Genomic DNA, 12,338 nt, shown 5'->3' with positions numbered 1-12,338 from the left:
GGGATAGAGAGTTAGAAACATCGATGAGAGAGAAACATTGATCAGCTGCCTCTTGCACACCCCCTACTGGGGATGTGCCCGCAACCAAGGTACATGCTCTTGACCGGAATCGAACCTGGGACCCTTGAGTCCACAGGCCGACGCTCTATCCACTGAGCCAAACCGGTTTCAGCAACCTACAACTTCTTGACAGGTGTTTTAAATGTTGGAACCAGCACTGTAATATCCATGAAAAAGACAATCTGAACTCTCTGGTTGAATTTTATATAGCACAGATAGTGTGGTTTCTCAGGGACAGTATCTTATAATGTTGATAGCTCAAACTATGATCTAGTCTTAAAACATCTAAAAGATGTGCTAATAGATTTTAAAATTTAATGAAATTGCCAGATTATTTTTTAAAGATTTTTTTTTTTATTGACTTCTAGAGAGAGGGGAAGGGAGAGGGAGAGAGAGAGAGAAACATCGATATAATGATCTGCTGCCTCCTGCACACCCCATACTGGGGTTCAAGTCTACAACCTGGGCATGCGCCCTGACCAGGAATCAAACAACCTTTCAGTGCATGGGATGATGCCCAACCAACTGAGCCACTCTGGCCAGGGCCCAGATTATCTTTATGACAAATATTAAATATTTTATCGGACTAGGGAGATGTAAATAATGGTAGGCATGATCATGCAAACAGATTTTAGTTATTCAGAAATGGGGTGGGGGGGTTAAGCTAGTTTTGTGTATGAACTATTCAATTTACTCAAATGTGAAATTTATTTTTAGTACCCCAGATACTCGCCCAGCTGGTCTAGAGGAGGCCGATCAGCAGCCATTGCCTGGAGAACAAGGAATTAACTTGGACAACTCAGGCCCTAAACTGCCAGAATTTTCAAACCGACCACCAGGTGATATAATGTTAAAGATTATATGCTTGTCATCATTTATACAGCATTACAAGACTTCTCTTCAGGGAAACAATAATATATTATTTTGTCTCCTAACTATGCTAGCAGTTTAATATGTCTAGTATTTGGAAATTTTGCTTTGATAAGTAAAAATTTCAAATATAATTTCTGAAGGCATATAGATTCTTTTCAAATTAGTGTTTAAGTCCTCATAAGATCAGACTGAAATGTCAAGTGCCTCTTTATTCTTGTCAATATAAAGGTTATAATTGGCATCAAATGGAATAAGATTAAATGAAAAGATATTTTCACTTTAATCCTGCTTGCCTGCTTTTTTCCTGTAGCCTTTCCTACTGGAGCTTTCTCTGAGCAGAGAACTACCAGGGTTTAAAATAAGTTTCTAAATAGAAGTTTTATTATTAATCTTTGAACATAAAAGAATACATAAAGAGTTATAAAAAGGACACTTGTATACCTACCACCTAACCTAAAAATAAATAGGACCAATATTGTGGAAGCCCGCTGTGTTGTACCCCTCTCTGGTTATAAAATAATATTACCCTCTAAATGTTGAAAAATTATGTTGAAAAGGAAAATGTTTCCAAAATTAATTCATTCCAACCTAGGAATTATAGAACCAAGGCCAGCTGCCATAGTATCTCTATACCTGAGCAGTGATTTGTAACCTTACTCCCCTGTAACACAGTTGAAAACACACAAGCCTGTCACATTTAGGACACTCTCCTCTATGTGTACAAAGGACTATGTTTCTTCCTCACAAGTTATTTCACCTTCTTTTTGGTATATAAGAGAGTGGTATCATTTTAGGGATAAACTTTAATCCATCCTTAATTTATGTATTTTAAAAGTAATTCAAAAAATTAAGTTCATCATGATGTCAATACTTTGTGTTATTTATTACAAATTCTTTGGGCATACCACACTTCCCGTCAGTGAGTTGCAGCAGCACAATTGAGGCTTGGCGGTTACCAGTCTTTGGCATGTCTAGAAGGCGTTCAAACAGGAAGGTACCTCCTTCCCTCAGACACATCTGAATTCTTATATGAATCCCAGGGGTCCTCACACCTGCGATTATTGCTTCCTGTCTACAGTTTGCAAACTGGGAGCCTACAGGCTGAATTTGGCCTATAATATGTTTGAGGTGTCATGCAGTGTCTTAAACCAAATAAAAAGCCTAAATTTAAATGCCTTTAGACAAGAGCATTTGCTCAGCAGTTTGACTCTGTCCACAGAACTCCTTCTGTCTTATATCAGGCCACTTCTCTTCACAACCAGCCTGACCCCTAAAGGCATATGAGTTTGCATCCCTTGATTAATAAATTTGGTTCTTGATTATATTATATGCACTGTGTGTGTCCTGGCTTTTCCTCTCCGCCATTCTGTTACAGCAACCCCCATCTGTCTTATCATTAGTGTCCTTCATCTGCCTCCAGCTTCTAGAACTTTATAGCAGCCATGCCCTTTGCTGTTACTTTTGAGAGGCTGCAGTATTGTCTATGCTACATTCTTTGGTATTTACAGTACTGTCTGGTGGCCTGATTTTAAAAATACGAGGCATTTGTGTCATAGCCCTGACATCAAGGGGCTTCTATAGAAATTACAATTTTCTTAACATGGGTACGTGAGTTAAACCTATGGAAATGCCATGTTATTGATTTTATAAATGTAAAGAAGTTACTTGAGCCTAAAACAAAAAAGGATTTTTAAAAAATCTTCACAACTGGATTCTACACATTGTACTCATTGGTGCCGTGGAAATCTTTGGCCAGAAGACATTAATTCACTCTTGAGCACAGGGTCTGACCCTGTGGATCAGCAGCATTTGGTAGCTATCTGAAATCTTGAGCCAGCATTTCTTCCAATGCCAGAGCCAACCATTCTTATTCCTGAACCTTCTTAAAATTTTCCAAATGTATTTTTCATGCAACAATGGAATAAATCTAGTTTGTGAAATTGTATCTCAACTGTATGCCCACTTTTTCTTACTAAACCACCTTTATTCTTGGTTAATGTTTTCATCCTTTCGGTTGATGATGTAAGGTTTAGGGTCTAAATGCCAAATAAAATATTCACAAAAGAATCATTTGAGATGTTGCCTTCTGCAAATATATAGGGCATTGTCCCTCAGAGTTTTCTTGAAATTATTATTATTGATTTCAGAGAGAAAGGGAGAAAGAGAGAGAGAGAGAGAGAAACATCAATGATGAGAGAGAATCATTGATGAGCTGCCTCTTGCATGCCCCACATTGGGGATGGAGCTCATAATCCGGGCATGTGCCCTAACTAGAAATCGAACTGTGACTTCTTGGTTCATAGGTCGATGCTCAACTACTGACCCACGCTGGCCGGTATGAAATTATTTTTTATTCCTGAGGACTATGCTTCTAGCTTACTTATTCTCCAATTATGGATTCATAGAAAATAAAATTAATATACATAAAAAATATTTAGTGCCCTCATTTTATTTTCAATGTGTATATCAATTTCTATTAGCTCCAACTATTTGTTGAACTGATTTATGTTGGAAGGGCAGTTTAATTCAGTTGGGTTCCCCCAAAGGATTGAACCTGAGAGATGCAGCATGGTGTGTGGAGCCAATGGATTAAAATAATTTTAAATTCCTCTTAAGTAATTGAATCCTAGAATGTTATATTTTACTTCTGTTGAAAGACTTAAAAGGCTATCTTGGTGCTCGCTTCGGCAGCACATATACTAAAATTGGAACAATACAGAGAAGATTAGCATGGCCCCTGCGCAAGGAGGACACGCAAATTCATGAAGCGTTCCATAAAACAAAAAAAAGGCTATCTTCGATGCTGGCGTTTTCAACAAAACCAAGTCTTAAAAAAATTAATCTGAACAGAAAATTAATTAAACTGAAAAAGTGAATCCCAGTTGCTTTACTTCATTCACAAATATAGTGAAATATTTATGCCTGCATGAGACCCCAATGCTGGGTGGTCATTTTCTTGCTGTTGATGGAGTTTTTCTCGTTTCATCTAAATGTTTTCTCGTTTCATCTAAATGTATAAAATCGACCACTTGCAGTGCATAGCACAGAGTGTCTGTCTATCAGAGTCTTAGTAGTAATGCCTCATTGAGACGCTAAAGACTGAGGAGCTCATGTTGATGCTTTGCTTTTTGCTTCCTTAAGCAGTGTGCCCTTTGCTTATGTCAAATAATGGGGGGCTGCCCCTGCCCCCCTGGGAGTGGGCATGCCTGAGCTATTTGTGCACAGTTGCCTAAATGAGTATTGTTTGGCAATACTCTGAAGGTAGCAAAGCTTTTCTTGCTAAAAATCTAACTTCCCTGATTTTGGGGGCTTGTTTTAGGTTATTCTTCTCAACCAGTTGAACAGAGGCCACTTCAGCAGATGCCTCCTCAGCTCATGCAGCATGTGGCACCCCCACCACAGCCACCACAGCAGCAGCCACAGCCACAACTGCCACCACCACAGCAGCAGCAACCACCACCTCCCAGTCAACCACAGTCTCAGCAGCAGCAACAGCAACAGCAGCAACAACAACAACAAATGATGATGATGCTCATGATGCAGCAGGACCCCAAATCAGTTAGGCTTCCAGTCTCCCAAAATGTCCATCCCCCAAGAGGTCCCCTGAACCCAGATTCCCAGAGAATGCCCATGCAACAGAGTGGCAGTATGCCTGTCATGGTCAGTTTGCAAGTGCCACCATCACCTGATAAACAAAGAATGCCAATGCCTGTGAATACTCCTTTGGGAAGCAATTCAAGGAAAATAGTGTATCAGGAAAACCCACAGAATCCTTCCAGCTCACCACTGGGAGAGATGTCCTCACTTCCTGAAGCAAGTAGCAGTGAAATACCATCTGTCTCAGGAGGCCCAAATAACATGCCTTCACATTTAGTGGTTTCCCAGAATCAGTTAATGATGACAGTGCCCAAACCTGGACCATCACCCCTTCCAGCAACTCAAGGTGCAACTCCCCAGCAACCCCCTATAAATTCCCTGCCTAGCTCTCATGGCCACCACTTTCCAAATGTGGCTGCTCCAACACAAACATCTAGGCCTAAAACACCAAACAGAGCCAGCCCCAGGCCTTATTATCCTCAGACACCCAACAACCGCCCTCCCAGCACAGAACCTTCAGAGATCAGTCTATCACCAGAGAGACTCAATGCCTCCATAGCAGGACTGTTTCCCCCACAGATTAATATTCCTTTACCTCCTAGGCCAAATTTAAACAGGGGCTTTGATCAACAGGGCCTAAATCCAACAACTTTGAAGGCCATCGGGCAAGCACCTTCAAATCTTACCATGAATAATCCTTCCAACTTTGCTGCCCCACAGACTCACAAATTAGATTCTGTGGTGGTGAATTCTGGAAAGCAGTCTAATTCTGGAGCAACAAAACGGGCAAGCCCAAGCAACAGTCGCAGGTCTAGTCCTGGGTCCAGTAGGAAAACCACTCCAAGTCCTGGGAGACAAAATTCAAAAGCCCCTAAACTTACTCTGGCCTCTCAGACAAATGCAGCCCTGTTACAGAACGTGGAGTTGCCAAGAAATGTATTGGTCAGTCCCACTCCTTTGACTAATCCCCCTGTACCTGGGAGCTTTCCTAACAACAGTGGGCTGAATCCTCAGAATTCTACCATGCCTGTGGCTGCCGTGGGGGGCACTCTTGAGGATAACAAGGAGAGCTTGAATATGCCTCAGGACAGCGATTGCCAGAATTCCCAGGGTAGGAAGGAGCAGGTAAACGTTGAGCTGAAAGTGGTACCTGCCCAAGAAGTTAAAATGGTTGTCCCTGAAGATCAATCCAAAAAAGACGGGCAACCTTTGGATCCTAACAAACTTCCCAGCGTCGAAGAGAACAAAAATTTGGTGTCACCTGCTATGAGGGAAGCACCAACATCATTAAGTCAACTTCTTGACAACTCTGGAGCTCCTAATGTGACCATTAAACCCCCTGGGCTTACAGATGTAGAAGTAACACCTCCAGTAGTTTCTGGTGAGGATCTGAAAAAAGCATCTGTCATTCCCACACTGCAGGATCCGTCTTCTAAAGAACCCTCAAATTCCCTAAATTTACCTCATAGTAATGAGCCGTGTTCAACCCTTGTTCATACAGAATTGAGTGAGGTCAGTTCTAATGTTGCACCAAGCATCCCTCCAGTAATCTCCAGACCTGTCAGCTCTTCCTCCATTTCCACTCCTTTGCCCCCAAATCAGATAACTGTTTTTGTAACTTCCAATCCCATTACAACTTCAGCTAACACATCAGCAGCTCTGCCAACTCACCTGCAATCTGCACTAATGTCAACAGTCGTCACAATGCCCAATGTGGGTAGCAAGGTTATGGTTTCTGAGGGACAGTCAGCTGCTCAGTCTAATGCCCGGCCTCAGTTCATTACACCTGTCTTTATCAATTCATCCTCAATAATTCAGGTTATGAAAGGATCACAGCCAAGCACAATTCCTGCAGCCCCACTGACAACCAACTCTGGCTTGATGCCTCCCTCTGTTGCAGTTGTTGGCCCTTTACACATACCTCAGAACATAAAATTTTCTTCTGCTCCTGTACCGCCTAATGCTCCCTCCAGTAGTCCTGCTCCGAGCATACATACAGGTCGACCCTTGGTCCTTAACTCACGAGCCACCCCTGTTCAGCTTCCTTCCCCGCCTTGTACAACCTCCCCATTTGTCCCACCTCATCCCCCTGTCCAGCAAGTGAAAGAATTGAATGCAGATGAGGCTAGTCCTCAGGTGAGCACCTCAGCAGATCAAAGCACTCTGCCCTCTTCACAGTCAACTACAATGGTTTCTCCCCTTTTGACCAATAGTCCAGGCTCCTCTGTCAACCGGCGAAGCCCAGTTTCATCTAGTAAGGGCAAAGGAAAAGTGGACAAAATCGGCCAGATTTTGCTAACCAAGGCATGTAAGAAAGTTACAGGCTCTCTTGATAAAGGGGAAGAGCAATACGGTGCAGATGGAGAGACTGAAGGCCACGGGGTTGAGACCACAGCTCCAGGGCTTGTGGGAACAGAACAGTTACCCACAGAACTGGACAGTAAAACTCCAACGCCCCCAGCACCCACTCTGCTAAAAATGACCTCTAGCCCCATGGGCTCGGGCTCCACCTCAGCAGGATCCAGCTTACCTGGCAGTACCCTCCCCACCAGTGTACGCTCAATTGTAACCACTCTTGTACCCTCTGAGCTCATCTCCGCGGCGCCAGCTACAAAAAACAATCATGTTGGCATAGCATCTGAGCCACTTGCAGGTGGCCTAGTGGAGGAGAAGGTGGGATCCCATCCAGAGCTGCTTCCCAGCATAGGTATGTACTTGGGCCTGGCATCATCTCCTGTCCATTTTTTGATGACCTATCCCACAAGAGAAAGCGTGATTCCTTTTCTACTTGGAGGAAGAAGAATAGGCTAAATGGCAATAGTGGTGGTTCATTTATTGGAAGTACATTGGAGAAATATATTTTGAAAATCCCATGTTTGAAAATCCCATGCTCTCATTGATTAACGTGGTCCTGAAATAATGATATGCCTTTCATTTATATAGTTTCCCATTTTACAGGGAAACTTTTCTACATATGTCACATCATCTTCATACCAAACTATGTTAGGTAGCCCTAACCCCATTCTATGGGTGAGTAGATTGAAGCTCAGAGTAGTTCAGTATTTGTTTAAAGTGTATATTGTTAGCCTCCAGTTTGACATTGACCCTGAAATGTAAACAGCAGCTTCTGCAGGTTCTCCTTACCATGGTAAAAATGCTCTCAACAGTTTCAGAACAGGGTTCTCCTAGCCCCTTCCTCACTCTACTCTGTCCCAGAGACTATTCCATCCAGACTGCTGCTCCAGAAAATCAGGTTTCATGATGATAGACATGGGCAAAATAAAGTGCTTAAGAGACAGGCTTGGGTTGGTATCATAGCACCAGCATTTACCAGATAAGTGGGCTTTTAGGCAAGTTCCTTGACCACTCCAAACTTCAGTTTCCTTCTTTGTTATATTGGAACAATAATAGTTGTAAGCATTCAATGAGAAGATGCATATAACATGCTTAGCACAAAACTAGAATATAGTAATAATTTAGTAAATGGTAATAAAATTATCAGTTTCTTTTTTATGCAGTCTCTTTGTAAATTAGTCTATTCCGCTTATGTGTATCTAGTCCAGATTATTTCCTCTGTTAAAGTGGCTTAACAATGGAAGCATAGTTTTCTAATACTTCCCCCTCTTCCCTTCCCCCTCGTCACACACACACACACACACACACACACACACACACACACACATGCATGTTCCTCCTTCTGTGAATCTTAAGTGGTACAGAAGCTAGGAAGGACCTTTGATATATCCTAGGCCAGTTAATAGTGCCTGTCTTGTTTATGCAGCCAAAATGCTTCGAGTGCCTACCCCTGCGTGGTAAGCACCCAGGAGAAAGGGCAGAAAGAACACAAGCTTCAGGGTAAGATCAGAGTCAATTCTAGCTCTACTGGTTACCAGTCAGAGTTGGATAAATTCCTTAACTTCTTATAAGCCCTTGTGCTTCACCTGTAAAATGGAGATTGTAATTCTTGCCTCACAGAATTTATACAAAGATTCAATGAGCCTAGCACAAAGGGGCCAGCACACTGCCTCATAGAGCTCTGGAAAGGTTAATTCCCCTTCTCTGCCTTTTCACTTCAATGCTCAAGATACAGAGAGGGATAAAGGCCTTTACGGAGTTCACTGCCCTTGCAGGAAATATAGACTTCACAGGGCTAAGCACTGTAGGGTTCTAGTTCTAGTTCCACTGAGGTAGGTGAGCCCTAAGGATTAAAAAGCAACCTCATATTACTTAAATATAGTCTCTGCTGTTAAATGTTTCCATTCTACTTCATTTCAGGGAACTTTTCCCTCTGATACCAAGAAAATAATGATGAAGTTATTAGAAAATATTTTTATCCGGATCATATATAATCCTAGGGAAATGTGTGAGCCTTGGGAAGATGAACCAGCAATTGGAAAATTTCTTAATTTTAGTTAAGATTGTTTCTATTTTTTTCCAAGGGGCTGCTGTGCTTTCACCTTGAAAATGTGAGAAAGCAATACTGGAGTTAAAAGTAGAAGTTAAGTTATCATTTTAAGCTTTATCAGATAAGCATATAAAAATTCTTAATACAAATGCATTATTGACTTTTTACCTAGTGGGGAGAGAAATCTAAAAATTCATAATTTCCATAGGTGGGTAAAACTTAATGCAGTTTATCTAGGATGTTAGACTGAAGTATCAGGATGGGAGGACATACCCTTTAGTGACTGTGGCATATCTGTGCCCTTTAATATTTACTGTATGATCCAAGAAGATTCCATTCTAGAGTTTATTGTGTATTCTATTCCATTCTTCTTCAAGGGCCTACGTTCTCTCTGTCCTTCAAAAACCTAATTCTTATATTTCTTCCTTTAGTGTACCTTCCGATTTCTCAGTTTAGAATTGATCTCCCATGCTTTGGACTCCCATAGCACTTTATATGAATCTCCATATAACATCACAGTGCATTCCAGCGTGCCACATATGTATAACTTATCTTTAATACCTGATTGAGTTCCTGATGGGCAGAAAGGATGTAATTTGGTCTCTAAGGGTGCTTGGCACAGTGCCTTGCCCCTAGTAAGTTCTTGGTACCTGCCAGATAAGTAAATAACATATCAAATTGATTTTTTAAGTATGAATTGAATACCTGTTTTCTATCCATTGCTCTTGCCAGGTGCTGTAGAAAAGTACAAAAATATATGGTTCATTTCAAATCTCAAGGAGTGTAGTCTTTAGAGGGATGAGACAATTTTTTAAATGGTAAGGTGAATGGTGTAATTCATTGTTCCTCTGAAAGTGGTTTGGTTTGCCTACTAAGGTATACTTTTGGGTTTTTTAAAGACAGGACAGAACTTAACCCCAAGAAGCAAAAATTATGAGTGCTATTGTTCTCATAGCCACCTCCTTCCTTGATCTTTGTACACACAAAAAGGAAAAACAAATATCCCTAGTGTTAGTCTTTATTACTCAGTATTGTAGTAGTTAATTTTTTAAGTAAGTTTTGAAATATACTTTCAAAGTCAACTTCAAGTAATATGTTCTAAGAGTATATATATTTCAGCAGTTACTTAGACTTTGATTCAATCAATGCTTTCTGTTTTGTTTAAAAAATAAAGTAAAAGACCTATGTGGCTTTTTTTTTTTTTTCTTGCCTTAGCCCCTTCACAGAATTTAGTCCCAAAGGAAACTCCAGCCACAGCACTGCAGGGGTCTGTTGCCAGACCAGGTAAGGTGCACTTCGGAAAAACTCTCAGAGTGGAATGGGTTACAAGGGAAGGAACTATTGCTGTCCTGAATGTGCCAGGAAGTGGCTGAAACTATCTTAATCAGTTTGCTTCAGAGTAGTCTTTAGTTAGTGGCAGAGCTTATGAAGTACTATTTGAGGTTATTTTCCCCCCAACCAGCTTACTCTCTTACACATTCCTGGTGTCAGCCAGGGAACTCAAGAAGAGCATCTCAGTGCCCATTGTCTGTCTGTCGCCCAGCCATGGGTAGTTTCCATTGCAGAGTTCACTCTGTTCCATAACCCTGGCATTCATAGCTGGCAGCTGACTGTCTAGAATATGGTACTTACTGGGGTGACAAGCGTTACTGCACTAAGATAGTAATTGCATTATCATGATAGGAGTGGAGGCTTGTTGTGAGAACCTCTGCTACAGTGAGGTAGCAATTCCTTCAGGGAAACAGAGTCATTTCAGTCATCTCTGGATGGCATTAAGTTTCTTCTCATGACCAAGATACTGTAAATAGCACTAAGGATGGTGTTTTTGGAAGGTGAAGTTGATGGTAATCTGACAAATAATTGCTGTGGGATGCTGGGTCAGCTCTGAATGCATGAGGATCTTTTTCTTTTTTTTTTAAATATATTTTATTGATTTTTTACAGAGAGGAAGAGAGAGGGATAGAGAGTTAGAAACATCGATGAGAGAGAAACATCGATCAGCTGCCTCTTGCACACCCCCTACTGGGGATGTGCCCGCAACCAAGGTACATGCCCTTGACCGGAATCGAACCCGGGACCTTTGAGTCCACAGGCTGACGCTCTATCCACTGAGCCAAACCGGTTTTGGCTGCATGAGGATCTTGATGGCAATAACAGCACTACCTTCATAGATTAGACTGCCAAACAGATAAATAACATAGATATGTTGCAGTTTAGTCTTGCCCACGTCATTGTCACTGTAGGTCATTCTAGGGGTACCAGGAAAAAAAATGACCTATGATTGCTTTCCACAAGTAGATTAGAATCTCATTTATAGAACAATTGATACACTTGACAACATTTATAAGCAAGAAACAGTCATGTTTAATTTTGTGTGTAAGCCAGTGAAAATGAGGTATCACTTGTGATTGATTATGTTTTAAACCTGCTTCAGGGTGCTCTGTCCTGTGTGACAGGACTTTCTCCTGCACACTCTTGGTAAAATCAGGCCTCTGAACAAATGAATGAACAAAAACATTTCAACCACCCAGACTCTTCCTTAGCTACCATCTGGCCGCATGATACCTGACATTTGTGGGAATGGAACAGATTATTTAGACAAAGGGTTACGATGGTAAACCTCATTTTTGGTGAGAAAAGGAGCAACTTAAAAAGGGAAGGGAATTGTTTCCTGTCCCACGTTTTTACTCCAGAAAATGGGCTTTACCATATTGTATGTCCTCCTCAAAATAACTGGCCCAAGAATCCTGTTTCTTTTCAGAGTTTGACTTAGATGAATCTCCTTAAAATACCCCCAAAGCCACTAATTGCCTTCACCAAACCCTTTTTGATCCCGATTTACATGAATTAACTGTGATAGTATTGAATTTTGTTCCAAAAGAGCAAGCTAATCAAGATTTTTTTGTAATCACCCTCTTTTGACAAAGCCATTTTCATTTTTGAGCACATTACCTAAGTTTCTTTGCTCCAGCAGAGCCAGTAAGGCAGCAGAGACTCATGAGTTGGCATCTGTTTCTTAGGGAGGGGTTTCCATGTTTTATGGGTCAGATATGGGGAGCTTAGGAGCAAATAAGAAGCAAGGATTCTCTTCTGCCAGCATGTTGCATTAAAGGCAGAGTAATCCAGCCCCCTCACATGAAGCTGCATCAACATGAGCATCATAGCAACAATAATAATAACTAATACTAAGGGGTAGGATTGGGATGGAGGGGGTCATTGTGGGGAGGAGAACATCTGTAATACTTTCAACAATAAAGACAAATTTAAAATGTTGTAAATAAATTACTTTAAAATAATAATAGCTAATACTGAGTTATTACCAAGCACCAGGTGCTGTACTAAAATTTTTATATGTGATATTTCACTTAATCTTTGAAGTGGGTAAAGTGGTTTCAGATGAGGC

General features: G+C 41.2%; 1 protein-coding gene and 1 non-coding gene across 2 annotated transcripts in view; both read left to right on the top strand.

Moving 5' to 3' along the window:
- Window positions 1-12,338, top strand: part of NCOA6 (nuclear receptor coactivator 6) — a 99,046-nt gene that overhangs the window by 73,431 nt on the left and 13,277 nt on the right. Inside the window, exons 10-12 of the mRNA XM_028157888.2 lie at window positions 778-899; window positions 4,253-7,237; window positions 10,151-10,219. Of these exons, the coding sequence (XP_028013689.1) occupies window positions 778-899; window positions 4,253-7,237; window positions 10,151-10,219 (3,176 nt within the window). The remainder of the gene's footprint in view (window positions 1-777; window positions 900-4,252; window positions 7,238-10,150; window positions 10,220-12,338) is intronic.
- LOC114234502 (U6 spliceosomal RNA) lies at window positions 3,609-3,715 on the top strand. Its single transcript, XR_003620712.1, has one exon. It is a non-coding gene; the product is annotated as a U6 spliceosomal RNA (small nuclear RNA).

The sequence above is a fragment of the Eptesicus fuscus genome, chromosome 12, assembly GCF_027574615.1.
Source record: "Eptesicus fuscus isolate TK198812 chromosome 12, DD_ASM_mEF_20220401, whole genome shotgun sequence".
NCBI lineage: Eukaryota > Metazoa > Chordata > Mammalia > Chiroptera > Vespertilionidae > Eptesicus > Eptesicus fuscus.
Note: the sequence above shows the minus strand (reverse complement) of the source record. Positions and strands in the feature narration are given on the sequence as shown.